Genomic DNA, 20,358 nt, shown 5'->3' with positions numbered 1-20,358 from the left:
AGACAAATTCCACCTCAGAGACATCTCTGTGGCCCTTTTCCAAGGATGGTTTAAAAAACAGGTTTGGATAAAACTCAATAAGATTTGCATATTTGGAGCAGGACTGACTGATCAAGCTCGTCTTATTTAGTTTTGAAACATGACAACCTCCTCCAGAGGGAGGTATGCCTGCAAGGTGTGTATGAGGCTGGGTTGAGGCTCTGGGCGCTACAGTGACAGGGGGTCCTCGTGGACCTGGGCTTGGGCGTAGACAAAGTTAATTTGTATTCTTTAAGCCGTGTCAGTGTGTCCCTCTGCTGTCAAGTGCCCTAAACTTTTTCAGAGAGCAGAAGATTGTCATTTAAATGTTTTAGAAAAGAAGAAGCACTTTTGAAACACAAGTGGGTGGTTTTGTATTTTTTATCCGAGAGGTTTAAGACCTCAAAGTGGAGCATACAGGTTACAGAGTCACAACCATTGGAGCGTGGATTTGACAGCGTTAAATGAAGACTCAAGGTCTAAGAGGGGGCATGGGCCAGCAGATAGTTTGAGAAGTCATGGTCTCTGTGTTTAGCCTCACATGAATCCGACTTTTCTGCCTCTCAGCTCTTTTTGTGTGCAGTGAGTCTACTGAGATGATTTTTTTTCCTTTTGTTGCCAGATTGAGGCCGCGTGTCAGGAGGGTTGTTAAGGTGTGGGTGTGTGTGGGTGTGTGTGTGTTTGGCTCTGTTTGGCTCTGTTCGAGTGTGGGTTATATCGAGGGAGGAGAGCTTGTGCATCCTTTATTCAAGCTCCTGTGTGTGTGTGCGCACTTGCGCGTTTGTGTGTGTTTGTATCATCAAGGGAGCTTTCCAAGCTTGAATAAGCCTTTTGTCTGCCTTGGCTGCTCTCTGCTCTGAGCCTGCTGTCCTCCAGGATGCTGTCTGTCTGCTCTGTTTGAATCACTGATAAAGGCGCTCCCACTCTCTCCCTCAGCACCCTTCCTCTCCAACTTTTCTTCTCTTGCTTTTCCTCAATGTTTCTTTATCATCTGCAGCCCCTCTCTCCAGTTGTTGCGTTATTGTATTTTTTTGTATTTCTTTTTAATTCTCTTGGTCTTCAACTTCATCCACCCCCTTATTTTAACTTTGTTATATTTTAGTTTCAGGAGCGATGTTATCATAATCACATTTTTTTCTGCTGTTTCTTCGCTTTCAGCTCTATCTTCATTGTTGTTGTGCAATAGTAGGTAGATTTGGATGTTGGCTAATTTTCAATAATCATAAAATATGATTATTAAAATAAATAAAATTATTTAATTAAAATAATAAAATAATTAATTAAAAATGATAGTTATCAATTAGAAGAATAATGAAATAATTAATGAAAAACAATAAAATTATCAATTAAGAATAATAAAAGTTGCTAGTATAATTTATCAAAAGCGGGGCACCACACCCTGGAATCAGGGACCAACAATCAGTCAATAAAGAATCAGTCTCATAATCTGAAAAGTTCAATTAGAAATCTCAGCCTTTAATTAATGATTATATAATGAACAGTGAAGGTTTAGTTGAGCACAGGCAGTCATAATCCAGCTGTATTCACATATATATATACACAAAGGAATACAAAAATACCGGTACCTTAAATATAAAAGGGGTTTATTTAGGATAATGATAATAATACCAACTCAATGACTTATCAGCAAACCCACACTATATCAAGATGAAACACCACAAGCATCTATTACAATCGTAACACATATGTAATACCTCAATATGTGTCTACCCGGAGGCAGTATGTGTGTGTGCGTGTGTGTCTGTGTGTGTGTGGGTGGGTGTGTGTGTGTATATGTCGAGAGATGGAGGCAAAATGGTGGTTGCTGCATGTGGTTTGACCACCAGGAGGAATGGTGGACAAAGGTTGCCAGTCTATCTCGTGGTTCAAAGCGCCGAATGGCTCGAGATGCGATCGCACTATCTAGATTCTAGAAGGTATATAAGACGTGAAGTCTTGGGGATACGGATTCGGACGTGCGTGCAGAGCGGTTAGGAGAGAAGAAGAGCGAGAAGGAAGGAAAGTTGCCACTAATTTATCGAGAGATCTCAAACCCATCAGGAACAGCTTTGCGGGGACTCACCCTCAATTTTAAGCGAGCAGAACTAAGATCCGTCCCGCTGTGTACCGATCTTTAATAGGTTGAATCTCCATAAAAGTCGGTCTGGCGGTAACACAAGCGCGGTGGCGTGGCGGAAATGCGAACGTCACGGCCACGGGCACAATGTGGACAAGATTAGACACAGCGGTCCACACAAATACGCTCAAATAGTAACACACTAACTAATTAAACTAGTCTCTGCCCAGACACCCAAGCCTCTTACTTGTCGATGTTCCACGGTTGGTTCGTGCCAGCGTGGCGGCGTTCGGGAAAGGCAGTGGATTTGGTTCGTGGCAAGTGAAACAGTGATCAGCTGCTTCGTGTGATGACATGAGGCAAACTGCGGCCGGAAAATGGAAGAGAATCGGTCTCGTTCTCCGTGGCGAAAAGTCTCAATGCCTTGGCGAATATAAACTTGCTCTTCTGCAGGGATGACTGGCGGCGGAGCAGCTATGATTTGTGGGAGCGGAGAAAAGAGTCACAGCTGAGATGGCACAAACCTCTTGAGTATTCGACTTTTGCTGCGGTCGCCCCAGGCTCAAAGTTCAAATAACAAAAATTAAAAGGAGTTGAATGAACTTAAGGGAAAAAAATATAAAAAACTACAAACGTTTGTGGTTGCTCCTTAAGTGTCTGGATCATCTACTGGAGGGGAACCTGGAGGTTCTGGTCTATCTTCAGTGCAGGAATGAGCAATGATTTGGGGAGCTCGGTGACTATTACCTGCCCAGTATCAGCCTCCCTCCTGGAGAGGGCCGGGGGTGTATTGGCTCTCGGCCAATGAGAAGGCCCAAGTTGACCTCAGGCCCGGTCAAGACAAAGCATGGCTGCTCTGTCGAATCTCTGGAGGGCTGTCTCTGAGGAAACGAAAACTCTAGGAGGGCTGAAAGCACATGCGGGCCTCGTTTACGATCCCTTTGTCTAGCTTCGATCCCCAACATCCCCCTTTGGTGGAGAGTGGGGCATTGGCCACCAGGGCAAGCCCTAGAGTCGGAGTTTCAATTATACTCCGCGGAAAGAGTAATCCTAGTGAGGTTGAAGCAGTTAATGTTAGTTCATTTCATGAGGCATAATCTGGGCAGAGAGACTGTAAATATTCTGGGCATACAGAGCAAAACAAATGTCTGGGCAGACAGAGGCGCATATAAGAAAATGTCTGGGCAGACAGAGGTTATACCATGTATATTTCTAAATACGGCACCTAATTTCACTTTACATAATCACATTCCGGCAGTCATTTGTCACATATCCATGAATTGATACTGGCGTGAAATGAAAAGAAAGGAAAAGAAGGAGCAGCAGGGAAAAGAGTTTGAGGTAGGCGAGTGAGTAGGTGGTGTTTGAAGGTTAAATATTGTTATCTACCAAAAACCCAACGAGGCGGAATTTGAGGAGGTACATGTTCCTGTGGTCCCTAATGGTAAATCTGATGAATCGGTTTCTAGATTCTCTTGGATCTACCGATGTGAACACACTGCAGGGCCCAATGTATATCTGGGAGGGCTGTATAACCGTGAGTGGTAGCAGACTTTAATTCTCTCAACGGAGTCAAACATTAGGTCTTTACTTCCACCTGAACATACGTTAAGTGGGTCCCTAACGATTACTGACAAACCTGTAAGGCATGCAACTATTGATGGTGTAGAGTGATTTTACTGGTCTCCCTGTTGGAGTTAGGATTGCTCCCCTATCAGGTGTGGGGGCAGCATCCGCTCCTGAGATTAGGGGAAGGTTCATACGGTTTGATCTGGTTTCATGGACCCATTGTAGGTGAGTCTTCTCTCTTTAAGTGATCCTGATTCGGTATGCTACCGGTGAGAGTTTCCGATCACCGAAGGGACCTATCCAGCTGAGAGAATTTCTTGGAAACCCCACACTCAATGTATAGACAGAAATAGAACACCTTGTCCCTTCACTTGGTATTCACGGTAGGATGTTTTCCTATCATAGTAGGCCTTGAAGCTTTCACACTGGCCTCCAGGTTTTCCTGTGCCCAAGGCAAATGTTGCCTTGAGGTGGTCACGCAGCTCTGCCACATGTTGGTGGGCAGTGTGCGGTCATAACACCCAGGTCTTCAGCCTGGTACAACAGGTGCAGGGGAGAGTCATTTGCCTTCCTGTCATCATTTCAAAGGGGTGCGACCCTACTGTGGAGAAGCGGTCGCAGGTGGATGATTGCCATTAACACTGAGAAGTTTACATCCCAGTCTGCCATTACTTCCCCGCATTACTTCTTTAACATGTGAATAATAGTCCGATTGCTTACGCTCAACTTAGCCCGATGATTGGGGGTGATGAGAGATGTGGAACCTGACCCGACTCCCAGGAGCGTGCGCAGGGAGGGTCTGGCGTTTGAGGAGTGAAATGGGTTCCACAGTCTGAGTCAATGGAAGTGGTAGGCCCCAGCGACTAGAACCGCTTGATTCAACAGTAGGACTGCTGTAGTGGCAGGCTGTGTCATTGGGGCGCTGGGAGGCATTCCACCATTTAGTGAAGGCGCAGGTAACCGTGAGAGGTGCCATTTACCCTCGTGAGGATTTTAGGGACTGGTCAATCGGTCGATCTGGAGGAGGTGGGACCATGGAAGGTCACCCCTTCCTTGAAGTGGGGCTCGACTCAGTGGTGCGTGAAGGTTGGAACTGACAACAGGTGAGACACCCATTGCATATGCCTGGGTGTCGGTTGCCATTGATGGCCAGTACCATGACTTGTTAGTGTAGCAGCTAGCGTGGCTTTATGGCACCTCTCGTGGCCTCCGACAGAGATAAGTGAGCATGAGCTAACATTACCCCCACCATGGTCGGTGGGCCCGACACGGTTTGGTTCTTTACCGTCGCGGGCGTAGATGAGTAAGTCTTTCTCCAGCTTAAATGAGTAATACCAGTCGAATGATTTTGTCTGGATTCATCGGTTGAGGTTTGTGCGTCTTTCTTGCTGAGGAGGGTTCATGATTATCTGTGGATGGCGCTGTTGCTGAAGAGTCCTGCTCATACATAACCAAGTCTGCGTCTCAGGTTTGCGGCCTAGGTGCAGGATTTGGTACGCAGGCTTGGGGGTTCTCTTGCCTCTCTCTTGCTTGTCGTCGGGTGATGGCGTTCACTGCACAGGTTTGAGGACTTTGGGTCCCTCGCTCTGGGGCCCCAGGCGTGCCTTGTTCTGCCTAGCTTGGCTAAGCCAGTCCTTGCGTCATTTCCATCTTTCCTGCTTAGCGATCTGGGAGTGACCCTTGACCTTCTTCCAGTAGACCGTCAGTCCTTTAATTTATGATTGATCGCAGAGTTAGGAAAAAGCTCTGAGTGTTTGACCTCTTTATTCCTGGCATTCTTCATTCCCTTTTCCCTTCCATAAGGAAAATGGGTGAAGCTGTGCCGGCGTGGTTGGAGTCTGTGCAGTCACCAACTGTGTTATAGCCAACTTAGCGGCTTGTTGCAGAGCAATGAGTATCGCCCGGCAATTTCTGCATTACTGACTAGAGTCACCCAGGCCCCTGGACTGGTAGTGGTCTGGTTAGAAAACACAGTTGCCGACCCAGGCGATACCCATCTGACCCGGAGTTGGTCTCGTGATGGAATGAGCATGCATCAACGTAGACCTTGAGTCTTGGCAGAGCGTTCTCCTCCCTTAGTATCGGTGGTGGGAAGGCAGCGATAGGTGGTTGTTGGGAGAGATATGGGAAGTGACTGGTACGTCCCTCATGCAATGGTGACAGTCAGCCGAGCCTTTACCAGGGCCATCTTGTTTTGGGCGTGCTACCTCAATGTCGCCTTGCAGTGCCATCATCAAGCAGCTATGCGGCTGTTTGTCACTCGCCTTCCCTCAGCCCAGCACGGCTGCAAGAAGACTACGGGTTGGTGGCACGTCTCTATGATGACTTTCTGTCCTCCAATGTAGCTGCGAAGTGTTCTACGGCCCAGACCTTGGCCAGGGCTCTCTACTTGATCGGCCCTATCCTCCACACTGCTAGGGAGTACGACTGGCGTAGAGCAACAACACCGTTGTCGGTGTGTACTTCTGTGCCAGGGCCGCACACAAGAGACAGTGGGATGAGAAACTTGCTTCCAGATAGAAGTGCTGTCTTTGTCTGGGTAGGCCAGACAGGATGCCAGACAGGGATTTTGCCTTCATCTGGCCAGGAATTGTTCTTGGGGTTCTTCCCACTTGAAGGGCTTGTCCTTGCAAAGGAGTTCGGTAAGAGGTCTGGCTATCTCTGCGTGATCCTCGATGAACTGTGGGAGTAGTTACAGACCCGAGAAACTCTGGTTCTCCAAGCGACTGCGACCTTGATATCCTGGATGGCTTGTATCCGCCCGCTTGGGGTTCAATGCCATCGTGGTATCAGACCACGTATTTTCGCACAGTGCGACACCACTGGCCTTTGGTGAGGCAACACCGAAATATAATGGGACAGTTAGTGAGCACTATGTAGGATCTCAGTGAGGTGTTCCCTCAAGGTTTGTCTCATGAGGGCGTCGTCCACATAAATATGAGGATTTCCGCCGGGCTGCGGCATCGCTCATGGCCTTATGGAGGAAGATGTTAAACTCCGATGGGAGTTTGAAATTTTAAAAGCAGGCATCGGTTTCCAGGTATACTGGCTGTGCAGAAAGCCAGTTTGCTGGTCGGCTGGATCCTTCATGCGTCCAGAACCGTTTGCCACGTCACGGTGGAGAAAAGCGTGGCTCCTTTTACTATGGCCAGTTCTTGATCAGAGTGAATCATGGGCCAGCGGGGAAGAACTTGTTTGTTCAGGGGTGATCAATCAATGGTGAGGCGCCACTTTCCGGTTGGTTTTAGCACCGGCCAAATGGGTGAATTGTAAGTTGAATTACATTCCCTGATTATCCGTTCTCTAGCGGTGTCGAGGATGTCTTGAATGGACACGTATGCTAATGGAATTACTGTACTGCCGTGCGAAGGTCGGTAAGCGCGTTTGGGTCCGTGGGGATGCGCACAGTGTGGAGGTCAGTGACCCCCACAGTCCGTGGAATCCTTGAGAAGATTGGTTGGAAGTGAAGTATTTTCTTAGCATTTCTCTCTGTTCTTCTGATGTCAGGCGTCTGCCTTTTCAAGTTGTTGCTGTATCTCCCAGCTTCAAGGCTTGGATATAGTTCCTCTGGTTGCGAGTCCTCTGAGATATCCTGTTCTGGATTAGTCGTCAGAGCATATACAAAATATGTCACCGGTTGTCAGAGAGAGCTCCGCAAATGAAAACGTTTTCAGTGTCTCGCAGCGCATGACAGCGATCATGTTGGTGAGCGTGCAAAGGACAGTCACGTCGTCTCATCCTTGACTAGAGATGGGAAGCTCTGGCGGCCGGTATGGTCAGTTCGAAGTCATGGAAGGAACTGTCTATCAACATTCCCTAGCGCTTGGTGTGCTTTCACCTGGAGCGGGACATTGCGTGGGATTCTTGACCAGCACATATGTTGTTAAGCTGGTTCATCTCCAGCATCGGCGTGCCACAGATTTCCAGGTTGGTTCGGAGGAGAGACAGTAGCTGGAAGAATGCTTGTGGGCCAGGTATCCTCATCCCTTGAGGATTTTGAGGCCTGATTGGAGCTCCTGTGATCCAGTGGAGGAGATGATCACGTCAATCTCACTGGCGACCTGACATGCCTGAGGATGGTTTGTCCGGAGAGCATCTGGGCTGGTTCAGAAGACAGAGTATCTCTGCACTGACCTGAGACCACAAGACTTGGTTGATGGTGTCAACTGTGTTCGAGTGGGGCAGAGATCCGCTCCCACCCAGGGCTGAGGTGGAGTTGGGGAACCACGCTCACGAAATGCCTGATCTGTCTTTTTCCGATCTGTATGAAGATGGCGCATATTCCGATCGCTTTGAGGAGTTTGTGGTAACTGCTGAGGAGGCGGTGGCTACGTCGCACGAAAAGAGGAGGTTGAGGGGTTGCACAATCAGTGTATAAGTCCATACTGACCTGCGATTTTCGGACCAGAGAGCTACCAGGGGCGTTGGAGGTTAGGACACCGTTCAGAGAGATCCCTTGGGCAGTCTTGAGGACTGGCCACAATGACAGGTTCTCATTGTTCAGCGAGCACGGAATGAACCATGATTTTTAAACATGCTCTCGAGTCCTGTGAGTAGGGCTCCAATCACTTGCTGTGGTGCAGGTGGGATCGAGGTTGGAGTCGGTCTCGGGGAGAGGCATGTTCATCGGTGAAATTCTGCTGGTGTCTGGATGACAGCGACTTGTCCGTCTAAGGTGGGAAGACTATCACCAGGTTGAGAGGTTTAAGGGTTTTGACTTGAGCCAAATGCGTCCACGGTGGCAGTCGATGAAGCGGAGCAAGTCGGTCAACCTCCTGACCGATGAGCAGTGGTTCTGTATCGTGGGACAAATGGCCATAGAGATGGGCCAGACTCATCTCTTGGAAGGTGATATCGATCGAACACGTTTGGTAATCGGGGACAGTCCCTGCGTGTAGCTGGTGATGTTGATATTACAGGTTTCTAAATCTGGGGGTTTCCAAGGGAGAGCATGGTTCTTTACGACTTGGGAAAAGGTGTTGGAGCATCAGGCTGGTTAGGAGCCTGAATCAGAAGTAGGAGCCAGGAGGCTGAAGCAACCTCCTATACCACTAAAGTGTAAATGCGGCTTTGTGCGTTGCCTTTGGGACGAGGTCGCCCAAGAAGGTTAAGAAGGGAGAGCGAATTGTCTGTGAAAATCTCCTGGGGGGGTTCTGGTAACGCCTGATCCTTCCCATCCGACCAGAGAAACTCTGGAGATGGGGGCGGAGGACACCGAGTTCTAGTCACGTTGATGGGGACCAGTGTCTGGCTTCTGCGGGCCTGGGGGTGTCGGAGGCGGGCAGGGACCACCTCAAGAGTTTCTTACCCTTACTCTGCCACATATCGGCGTATTAAATCATCCATTTGTGGATGCATTTTTGTGGATGGGTCTCCGGTTGTCTCCCATATTGTCTCTCAGGTTGTATTCCATGAAGACCTTCAGATTGGGGATATTGACCGCCATATTTCTTTGCCGAGTACTGATGGGTTTTTAGATTGAAACCCGGTCTACCCTCTGTTGGGAGTACTTGGATACCGAGGAGTCTTCCCTGATTGTGGGGCTGGTTTGAATCTTCTGCCCCCGGCTCTGGGTAGCACCCTGTTGGAAGGGTGCAGTTCCTGGTTCCCCTATTCTGGGGTTCATCTTGGCGGGCATCTCGTTGCAGCCTTCCAGCGCCAGGTCCACATCGATTTGGACTTGGATCCCAGAACTCCTGGCGTCCTGTTCAGGTGCTCTGTTTGGCGTGTTCGCGTCTCCCAGGCTAGCTGAGAATACCTCCTTATCTCACCATGGTGAAGTCACCTGCTCTGCAGTGCATGGTGACATCATACCTTTGCTCTCGTGGAGGTTATGCAGGAATAAGGACTTGAAAACTGTCTCTTCTTCTAACAGGGCGTTGCGACAGGTCACGCCGCCCTCAGCGTCTGTGTCTCATGGGAGGTTCATTCTTTTTATGCGTGCAGTAAAGGCACCCAGGGTGGCAGAGAGGCCTGGTCAGTGAAGAGTGAGTACTGCTTCTCGCAGGGCCGACAGAGTCTTGGAGTCGCGATCTCTGGTACCGAGGGCGTTTCCATGAGCGGCGTGGGCGCTCCCTGGTTGTGCGTTTTCCACACCAGCTTCGGCTTCTCTCTGAATGATAGGTTAGGCAAATCAGAGGCAACGTTCGATCTCCATGAGTATTCGTCTATGTTGGACTCTTGCTGTTTGAATTCGAAACGCTCAACGTCTTTGGACAGGGACTCCAGCTGTCGGGTGGATTCCACTATCTCTCTGGGGGTGCGGGACCATCCAGAGTCTTCTGACTTCAAGTATCCTGCCAGTATTGATACATCGTAGTCACCCTTATTCTGCGCCTGCTGGGAATGGGGGACTGGAGCTGTGATCGTGAGCCATAATGCGCGTGCGCGCCCGAGCGGCAGACGGGGTTCACAGCCCATCAGGTCTCTTGCCAACTTGGGAGTATCCTCCAGCCTCCAGGCGAGGTCCTTTACATCGTCATAGTCTGGAGCCGGGTGAAGCTCCGGGCTGGAGTGTGCTGGAAGTGTTTGGTAGTCCCAAGTCTGCTCCCAGGGTTGCTTTTCTCCTCTCCCTAGGCAGCTCGTTGGCGGGTGATCGTCTGCTGGACGATGTGGGCGTGTTGGGCCTTCAGGCACAGCTTCCTCTGCCTGAGGGTCACGCAGCTGTGTTACAACTGCCCTCCAGTATCTTCCCAGCTACTGCTGGCTCACGTCGGGGCGTCAGCTCGAACCCTGCTCGTCAGGATATCGGTTCGGGAGGCCAGCCTTCTTGGGCTCTTCCCCCTTTCTCCTGATCCTGAGCTTGGACCTGCGCAGCGAAACTCGCCTCCTGCCTGGTTGGTCATGTTCTTCTTGGACCTGCTCGCACAGGTCTTTGCGCACTCCTGTAGTGTTTGCCAGGTGGGGTGACTCCTGCTCCTTCTGACATACTGCATGGCCATTGCGCCTCCATGTTCCTGGGTTTGCAGCTTGGCTCTCTGGAACATACAGGAGGGTCAGTTGACTTAGAACTTAGGGTATTGTCTGTGTTAGACCAATGGGGTTATCGATGTATCTCGTCAGTTCCCTCGATCTTTCGATCGCAGGTACTCATGTCGTAACCACTCAAATCACTCACATCATCAACGACATCTTTATAACCAGAGACCGAGCGACCATTTTCTGACAGTCGCCTGGCCCTGAAAGAGCCCTTGTCTCACGGTGATCTTTATTTACTCATCTTTGTGGTGCAACAAAACACTTGGTGGGCCGGATTTAACTTGCTTTTACACGAGCGGGTGCAATGCGTGCACGATGTACAAAAACACAGCAAGGCTTTAGGTGTTTACCCTGTGTTTTACTGTCTAGGATGGCTCGGCGGCTCAATCCTGAATAGTTGTGATTTCGAAATCAAAAAAGCATGTAAGAATCTCTCCAATAAAAGCTACTAACCACTGAAAGCACTAGTCTGACAACCAACCACAATTTTAGCGTCACTGCTTAGCAGAGTTTTAAATATTACAAATTATCAAGAAAATTGTTCAAAATTATGTCTTTCTCTAAAATTAATTATTATTTATCGGTCATCAAAGCAGCACAACCACTACTATACAGTAAGCAGCCAACCGATTTACGAAGCACTAGTACATACCTGTTGGCAATGGTGCAAAGGAGGAAAAAAAAGTTTTCAAAAAAACAAAATTTAAAAATTAATTAATTAAATCAAACAAATTAATCTAAATTAAAAATTTAAAGTAATAAAAAAAAAATTAATATTTTTTAATTTTTCCCAAAAAAATTACTTTTATTGGATTTTATACACAAATATTATGACACAGCTGGAATAGTTCCCTCTGCAGGCACCAATTATGTTGTGCAATGGTAAGAGTGAACTGGATGTTGGCTAATTTTTTCAATAATCATAAAATATGATTATTAAAATAAATAAAATTATTTAGTAAAATAATAAAATAATTAATTAAAAATGATAGAGTTAAGAATAATGAAATAATTAATGAAAAACAATAAAATTATCAATTAAGAATAATAAAAGTTGTAATTATAATTTTATCAAAGGCAGGGCTACCCTGGAATCAGGGACCAACAATCAGTCAATAAAGTCAGTCTCATAATCTGAAAAGTTCAATTGAGAAATCTCAATATTTACTACTATTAATGATTATATAATGAACAGTAGAAGGTTTAAGTTGAGAAACACAGGCAGTCTGAAATCCAGCTGTATTCACATATATATATGCACAAAGATCCATAAAATGCCGATTATAATAAATAAAAGGGGGATTTATTTGGGATAATGACATCAATGTAACTCAATGACTTATCACAACAAATATTACTATATCAAAGATGAAACACCACAAGCATCTATTACAATCGTAACACATATGTAATGCCTCCAATATGTCTACCCGGAGGCGGTATGTGTGTGTGCGTGTGTGTCTGTGTGTGTGTGGGTGAGTGTGTGTGTATATGTCGGGGAAGATGGAGGCAAAATGGTGTGCACCATGTGGTTTTGACCACCAGGAATGGTGGACAAAAGGTTGCTTGATCTATCTGCGTGGTTCATGCGAATACGTCGAGATCTCAAATCGCACTATCCCCAGATTCACAGAAGGGTATATAAGGCGTGAAGTGCGGGGATGCAGTTAGGACGTGCGTGCAGGCGGATTTAGGAGAGAAGGGCGAGAGGAAGGAAAAGTTATACATAATTTATCAGGAGTCTCAAACACATAGAGAGACAACTGCGGGGACTCTACCTCAGTGCATGTGGAAGCAGGCAGATCCGTCCACTGTGTGATGCTGTGGGTTAGAATCTCGCAAAGTCGGTCACAGCAGTAACACAAGCACAGTAGCGTAGCCGGAAATGCCCAGTACGTCACGGCGCCTGAGCACAATGGACAAGATTAGACTTGTGGTCTCACTGAAATGTACGCTCAAGTATTAACACACTAACCATTGCATTAGTCTCTGCCCAGACGCAAGCCTCTTACTTGTCGATGTTCAGCGGTTGGTTCGTGCAGCGGTATGCGTTCCGGAAAACTGATGGATTTGGTTAAATGGCCGTGGGAAGCGATCAGCTGCTTCGTGTGATGGCAGGGAGCAAGCTACGGCAGGAAAGTGGAGAGAATCGGTCTCGTTCTCCGTGTGAAAAGTCTCAATGCCTTGAGCGAATATAAACTTGCTCTTCTGCAGGGATGACTAGCGGCGGAGCAGCTATGATTTAATGAGAGCGGAGGAAAAGTCTGTGGATAACTCGGCCTGCAGTATTAGAGGCTTTGCTGTGATCCTTTCAAACAAGTTCAAATAACAAAAGTCAAAAGAGTTGAATGAACTTAAGGAAAAATAAAAAACTACAAGCGTTTGTGGTTGCTCCCTTAAGTGTCTGGATCATCTGGAGGGAACCTGGGAGAGGTTCTGGTCCTATCTTCAGTGCGAGGCCAGGCAATGTTTGGGAGCTCTCATTGACATTACCTGCGAAATGTCCGGCCTCCCCCTCTGGAGAGGGCCGGGGTCTTGTCAGCTCTCTCGGCCAATGAGGCCCAAGTTGACCTCAGGCCCGGTCAAGACAACATGGCTGCTCTGTGAATCTCTGGAGGGCTGTCTCCTGAGAGAGCAAAACTCTAGAGAGGCTTTGAAAAAGCACATGCGGGCCTCGTTTACGATCCTTTGTCTAAGCTCGATCCCCAACATTTTGTTCATAAATAATTTAACCAAAAACTCTACTTTTGCTTAAAGTATCATTTGTAATGCTAAGAATAAACCTCATGATGAGAGAGAGAGACATGCGAGAAAAGATGAAATTGAGCAGATACTTGAATGATTTAGAATGTGTTGATGGATTCAGATATTAGTATCATAAATATTACTTATATTCATATTTGAACATACACCAGGACACTGTTCATTGTAAAAGTTCTGTAAAACATTTAACCAGAACATTTCCCTGATCGGTCTCTCATGCTTCCATATGGCCTTGTCACTCTGCTGTTGGACATGGATCCAAAATGCTGCAGCTTTCTTTCTGCGTTGGAATCTCTCTGTGTTAGTCTAAATGCTTGTTGTATTGTTGTCAACGATAAAATTAACATTACAACTGAGTCAGTAACTTCTTCCCTCATCATCTTCGACGTCCAGTAAACAAAAACACTGTGGTTTCCTCAGCAGAATTTGTACGCCATGTCCTGCCCCCCACATGCTATACCCAGGTGCCACCTCCTGTCTGAATTCTCTGGAGAAGTTCCTGCTGTTGTGAACGGGTCTGAGCGGAGAATCTCCTGCTGTGTTATTCATATGAAAGGCAAGCTCTGGAGAAAATCCGGACCTAGTTGTGCGGACATTCTCCAGAGTTCATATCTGAAAAAAGGCTTTAGTCATGGCAGGACGCTACCTTTAGATAAAATCTTTCTGGAGTCTCAGCACTTTATTTGTTGTACTTTATTTTTACCTTCTCAGTCTTTGTATTTTATGTTAGTGTGTCAGGTTAAATCCATTTAATGAAGATGCATTTGGTCGCTGCTCTTAACAGTATTTGTAGAAGAAAAGATTTTGCTCAATGTAGCAGAGTAGTGCCACCTTTAGATCCACATTTTACTGAAATTCAATTTGAGAGCCTTTGACAGCTCTTCCCAAAATATTATTAATTCAGGGTATGACCTGAATACGAGGGTGTCATCATCAATATGCGTACCACCATTTCTCAAACATCTGTTTCAGTATGCTGCACATCTCCCCTTTTTATGCTCTTGCTGTTTCCTCATTCCCTCACTTCCATCTACCTTGCATCCCTCACCGTTGCCTCGTCTCACCCTCTTTTCGTCCCTTCTGCTTTTCCTCTCTCCCCTCCATCCCTCTTAGTTCCTCATTCCTCTCTCTTTTCATCATCACCACCACCACCACAGTCTCTCTCTCTGTCGGTCACCTTCTGCTGCAGTCTGCTCTGATAGAGATATCATGTGGCAGAAACGGCGTTCTAATGACAATATTAGAATAAGCTGGGACTGAACCCAGACGAACCCTCTACATTTCACAGTTCTCTTCCTTCAAAGTGTGTTTGTTCAGTGTCTGCGCAGTATATGTTCACTTGAGACTGACAGGAGGCTTTGATATGGGCCTTCGACCATATTAAAGCGGTAGTGAGTGGAAACACTGAATTCTATAATGATGGTGACAGAGAAAAAGAGTTTATTGACCAACTAATACCTGATCCTCCTAATAGGATCCTTATCGTATCGATCCAGTAGTTCAGATTGGTGCATCCATACATATTTAATCTCTATCAGAAATTGGAGCTGTTTTTTTTTAATGATTCAGCTCGATGAGTAAATTCTGATTTCTGATATCTTCTTCAGCGATCGTAGAAAATATGGCGGAGTTCAGACCAGGCCTGTGTGCAGAGGCCGCGCAGCAGGGACTCATGCAGTGGCTGCTCAAGAGAATCAAGGTAAGAATGTGGCAAGAGTATTGGCTTAGGTCATTTTAGAGCATCAACGATCAGTCACTTAATCGATTAGCCGATTGACAGAATTAATTAGCAACTATTTTGATGAATTGTTTCAGGTATTATAGAAGTAAGTATTTCTAATATTGATTTGTTTAAACTTCTCAAATGTGGAGATGTTTCATTGAACTGAATTAACTAATTTTAAGGTTTGGACTTTTGGTTGAACAAAACATTTCATGACAATACATTGCACTGTAGGAAATTGTGATAAACTTTTTTAATAGTTTTATGATTTCATATAGACCAAAACGTAACCACTAATGGCAACTATCTTAGAATTATGATTTAACAAATGCCCAGTTAGACATGTTGAGTTTTATTTTATCTGACATAGATCTCTTGAAGTAGTATCTTTTTTTTTTTCAAACAGATTTTCATGCTATGAGGAGTTTTTATGGTGGACATTATCGAAATATAGTTTAGATATAGATTTCTGTCTCAACCATATGATCACTCTGTTGGCTTGTTATTAATAATTAAAAAGGTTATGTATGGAAATGACCAATGACCACATTTATTTCATATTAAGTCAGTTAAGTTTTAGCTTTAAACAAAAACATCTGTATGTAGCCCAGTTGATCCAGAAAATGAAAGATCAGAAATCACTGTTTTGTATCACCATGATATACAATATATTAAGTATAATCTCTGTTTATGGTTAGAAAAATTCAGATTTAGTTGTAAATGGTCATTTTTTACAATTGGAATTTTGTCTCTTTCAGGCAAAGATACCGTTTGATGCTAACAAGCTGTACTGCAGTGAAATCCTGGCCATCCTGCTGCAAAACAATGACAGTAAGTAAATTGTTGGTGGGTTCCTAGAACACACCATCATTTCTTTTCTTCTTTCTCACTATCCTTTTTCCTGCCCATATTGGCTTTTTTTCTGGTTCCCTTTCTGTCCTTCATCCCCAATTTTTGCGTCTCATCATCTTTCTTTGTCAGTGACCTTCTCTGGCACTGTCTTTTCTTGTTGTTTCTTGTCTTTCGCTTTCTTTCCTCCTTTTTCTCTTCCGTTACTATTTGATTTAATGTCACCTGTCATGTTCTTTCCATTCTTTCTCCCTCTCCTCTTTCAGTCTGTCCATCTAACTTCTTTTATTCCTCCCTCCTTGTCTCTTTGCCTCCACTCTTTCCCTCCCTCACTAGAACCCTGTAAAGCCTCAGATGGCTGCAGGTCTATCAGGTCCTTCGACAGGTTCTCATTAATGATACCTGCCATATTGATATTCAGCGGGAGCCCTGTCTTCATTTCACACTCATTCGTGGTGCTGCCTCCATGCATTATCTTCTTCCTGCCCTTCAAATGCAAAATACAGTCTAATAAAAAAATATTATTCACAAAACAAAGAAAACGTGCTGCCATTAATAATGTTCCGTATCACAGCGCTGTCAGTGTCTTGAAGCAGGAATGTGGCGAGTCACAAGAATTCTATTAGGAAAATGACAATTTGGGGAATTTTTGATGTGCTAATTTAAATGTAATTATCGCGTCCTGCTGTCAAATCTGACTTGAATCACCCCTCTGAAGGGTTTATATGTAAAATACTCGCTGCTGCGAACGAGAGCCGCTTCTAATCCCGACTAATTAAGACCCTGAAGATTCACCGTATTGTTCGAATATAATTCTGCTCTTAGTTACGGATATTTCACTGTTTAGGGAAAGAAAGTATGAAACAGTGCAGCAAACCTGAGTGTGTTGTGTGTGTGATTTAAAATGTTCAGGATTTCAGTATGCTGAGATAAAGATGGTTCACCCTCACTTTTGACCACCAAGAAGCAGAATTTTAGTGTGGAAGCTTAAACACATTTTCATGCACAGGTCTAGATGGAATAACTATATATTTTTCAGTGCCCTCATTCTTCCTAATTTTCTCTCTGGAAGTCCCTTGTGTTTGTCAGCATCCGTCCTATGCCTCCTGTTTTCGTCCCTGAATTTCTCTTTTACTTTCCCTCAACCATCCACTTAAACCTTTTTTCTGTCCTTCCTATCACTCCTTAAAGGTATGTTTTCTTTAAACCATCTCAATTTATTCTCCCTCGTTGTCCTCTTCCTCTATTTTTATCTCAAAGTCTTTCTCCCACTTTGTTTCTCTCTAACACAGATACCAGAGAACTACTGGGTGAGATGGATGGCATTGATGTGCTGCTGCAGCAACTATCTGTAAGATTTTTTCTATTTTTAGTTGGCTCCATCACTACTCTTTTTAATAACCCATCATCCATTTCAGCCTCACATGCAGGGGGCTCGTAAATCTTAGTAATTTCTCAAACAGGGGCATCTTTAAAATCAGGTTTTAACATAAACACTGTGCTTTGTGGTGGCTCCACATTAAACCCAGTCTAACACTAAACAATTTACCCCAGCCTCCATCCATAGATTAATTTTCATGGGGTTCTGAGCATCCTGTGACATTTTAAAGGACTTGGCTGTTCAAAACAGTACAAAACAATTTATAACCCAGCTTAGGTGTAGACTGCTGATGTTTTCGCACTATGCCTCTCTCTCTGTTCTCTTAATTATTGTACTAATCTGTCAAATCACTGTGTCACACTCAGCTTGTTGCTGCTGAGCACTTAAAAGGCTCATTTTGCCAAATCATTCTAAAAAAACATTTCAGAAACTGTTGGTGTGTTAAACAATTACTCTTTCGTGTAAAAGTAGCATGCCTGTCTGGGTTTCTTTTCAAAATGCTCATTATTTCAGTGCTCTATCCTCCTGTCTCCCCTTTCAGGTGTTTAAACGTCACAACCCGTCCACTGCGGAGGAGCAGGAGATGATGGAGAACCTCTTCGACGCTCTGTGTTCCTGCCTCATGCTTTCCTCCAATCGGGACCGCTTCCTCAAAGGGGAAGGGCTTCAGCTAATGAACCTCATGCTTAGGTGAGCCTGAGCACTGTAAGACAAGTAATAACTAGGACTCACTCCTAGTCTACTCAATAGACCATACTCACACTGCAGCCGTTTTCCTACTTTAAACCACAGTCCGTGTGGGAAGCTCAAATGCTGCTATGAACAGAACAAAAACATGACTGTCGTGCTAATATGGTCTATTGTATAAATGGAACTTTTTGCAGTATAAACTTGGGATGATAGTGTTGGTTTTTCTGTCCGTCTGTAAGTCAATGTGAATTGGCATGAAATGATATTATTCACGATGCCCAGTGGATGACACCTACTAACTTTTGTGACACACTGTTTGCATTTACACTTAACTTGCTTTTTTCCTTCTTCAGATATCCAGATACAGATCAATTGTTAAAGCTACAAGAAGCTAGCACTAACACTTCACTCCCCCTCCCTGCTCGATTATGATTTACCTGGCCCTTTATCTACAGCCGCGTTTTGTACTTTGTCTCAGCTAACGCGGGAATCGGGACCTTTTGAGTCTGTGAGTTAGCCATGGCAACGTCACGTTTTCCAGCAGCTAAAACTAGCTTGACGCGTCAGTGTGAGGGGGGGTAGTTCACCAGGAAAGTGTTTACATATTGATTGACAGCGATGAGACTTTGACCTTCTCTGGGGGAATATCTCTGCTCTGCTGCCAAGCTACTGAGTCATAGAAGCATCTGACAGCACCTCTCCACATTAAGATACATATATTTCTTAGCATAATTCAACAGTTGATTTGATCACACATGATCTCTACATATACTTTTTATTTCGGTCTCTAGATCAATCTCTTGATGGATAAATCGTATTTTTTAAAGTTAATATATCACTGATCAATGACTGGGTACACACTAATAAAAAAACATTAACAATAAGTAAAGGTTTGACTTCATACATTTTGAGGTCAGATGTAAAAAGCAACATTTGTGTTTTAAGATGGTTTTTAATTTGGACCAAACTGTATGTGCATAGTAGATTATGTAAGTGGAGTTACATCAGTTAAACTCAGTTTGAACAGGGCAGTTAATTCTAGGTTAGACTGTTGTAACTGCTGTGTCCCTTAAATGCACATGGTGTGTTTGCTACTGAATCATTGATCAAACATGCATAAACTGAATTTAGTGATACTACTGGCAATATCCTATAGGAATAATCAGAATCACAATTTGCAGAAACACAAATGCATTATGTATGAAATACTGTATGTTCCCATCAATGGTCACCTCTAAAAATGTACTGGAAAGCTACAGTAAGGGGATGATTTATAGGAACTGGGCAATAAGTACTAGAGTGCTGTAAAAATATCCACTTAAAGGAAAATATATTGTATTGACGACTAAACAGAACATCTCTGCCCTCACAGCTCAGTGCAGAACTTTCTATGTTGTGAAAACGTAACCATTGATAACATAACAGGGTGTAGTAGCACTGCACACACCAGCACTTCTGTCTGCTGTATTGCCTGTCGAGTCTGCTAATCCAATCAATCAGCAGTCATTGGAACGCAGCAAGGCCGAGACCTAACCTTAAAGACTCATGAAGACACTTTACACGCCTTTATGGAACCTACTCTCAGCTTCTGCACCTCCGCACTGATAATCACATCACTGGACACCTAGATTTAGGGTGTGGATCAATAGCTCATTATTGGAATGCAAAAACGCTTCTGTGTTAAATCGTCCACCAGGGAAACAGAGTAAGAAAAATACAGAAAAATACAGAGAAAGGAGAAAAGATATGACTTTGGGAAAGTTGTCTTAATAGAGACTCGAATTGTGTGTTTGTTTTGATTCACAGCAAAGCTAAATGTTTTTCCTTGATTAATTTCATGCATGAATTATTTTCATACTTACAGAATACACAGAGTATAGTACATGGAATAAGACACTGGTTGATTTATACACCCCTCATCCTCAGTGTTGGATTTCACTTGTTGATACTGCCTCTACAACACTTGATGGATGTCTCCTACATTATCAGGCCATTACCATACATTAGTCATCCACCTCTAAGCTGCTGTAATGTTAACAGTCCTTCTTTCATTACTCTTTGCCTTTTCCAACAGTTAGTGAAAATGAATGTTCAATCTTTAATCAAGTAATCATTTGAAAAAAAAATTAATTTACTTTATGATCGAGAGTGATGATCGTTTATTGTGTTTAGTGTTAGTGAAAAGATTCTTGAGCCTTTATTCAACACAAGTCATGTTGTCGTTAACATCAGCACTTCTCCACCGGCATCAAAAACAGCAGCACAAACTGACCAAACACAGCATCTTTTAAGTGTTCTTTCTAACTGCTG

General features: G+C 44.6%; 1 protein-coding gene across 1 annotated transcript in view; it reads left to right on the top strand.

The window, feature by feature from the left end:
- ctnnbl1 (catenin, beta like 1) overlaps positions 1–20,358 on the top strand; it is a 62,467-nt gene that overhangs the window by 8,669 nt on the left and 33,440 nt on the right. Inside the window, exons 7-10 of the mRNA XM_035159169.2 lie at positions 15,013–15,104; positions 15,887–15,959; positions 17,270–17,328; positions 17,900–18,048. Coding sequence (XP_035015060.1) covers positions 15,013–15,104; positions 15,887–15,959; positions 17,270–17,328; positions 17,900–18,048 — 373 coding nt within the window. The remainder of the gene's footprint in view (positions 1–15,012; positions 15,105–15,886; positions 15,960–17,269; positions 17,329–17,899; positions 18,049–20,358) is intronic.

Source organism: Hippoglossus stenolepis, chromosome 6 (assembly GCF_022539355.2).
Source record: "Hippoglossus stenolepis isolate QCI-W04-F060 chromosome 6, HSTE1.2, whole genome shotgun sequence".
Taxonomy (NCBI): domain Eukaryota; kingdom Metazoa; phylum Chordata; class Actinopteri; order Pleuronectiformes; family Pleuronectidae; genus Hippoglossus; species Hippoglossus stenolepis.
Note: the sequence above shows the minus strand (reverse complement) of the source record. Positions and strands in the feature narration are given on the sequence as shown.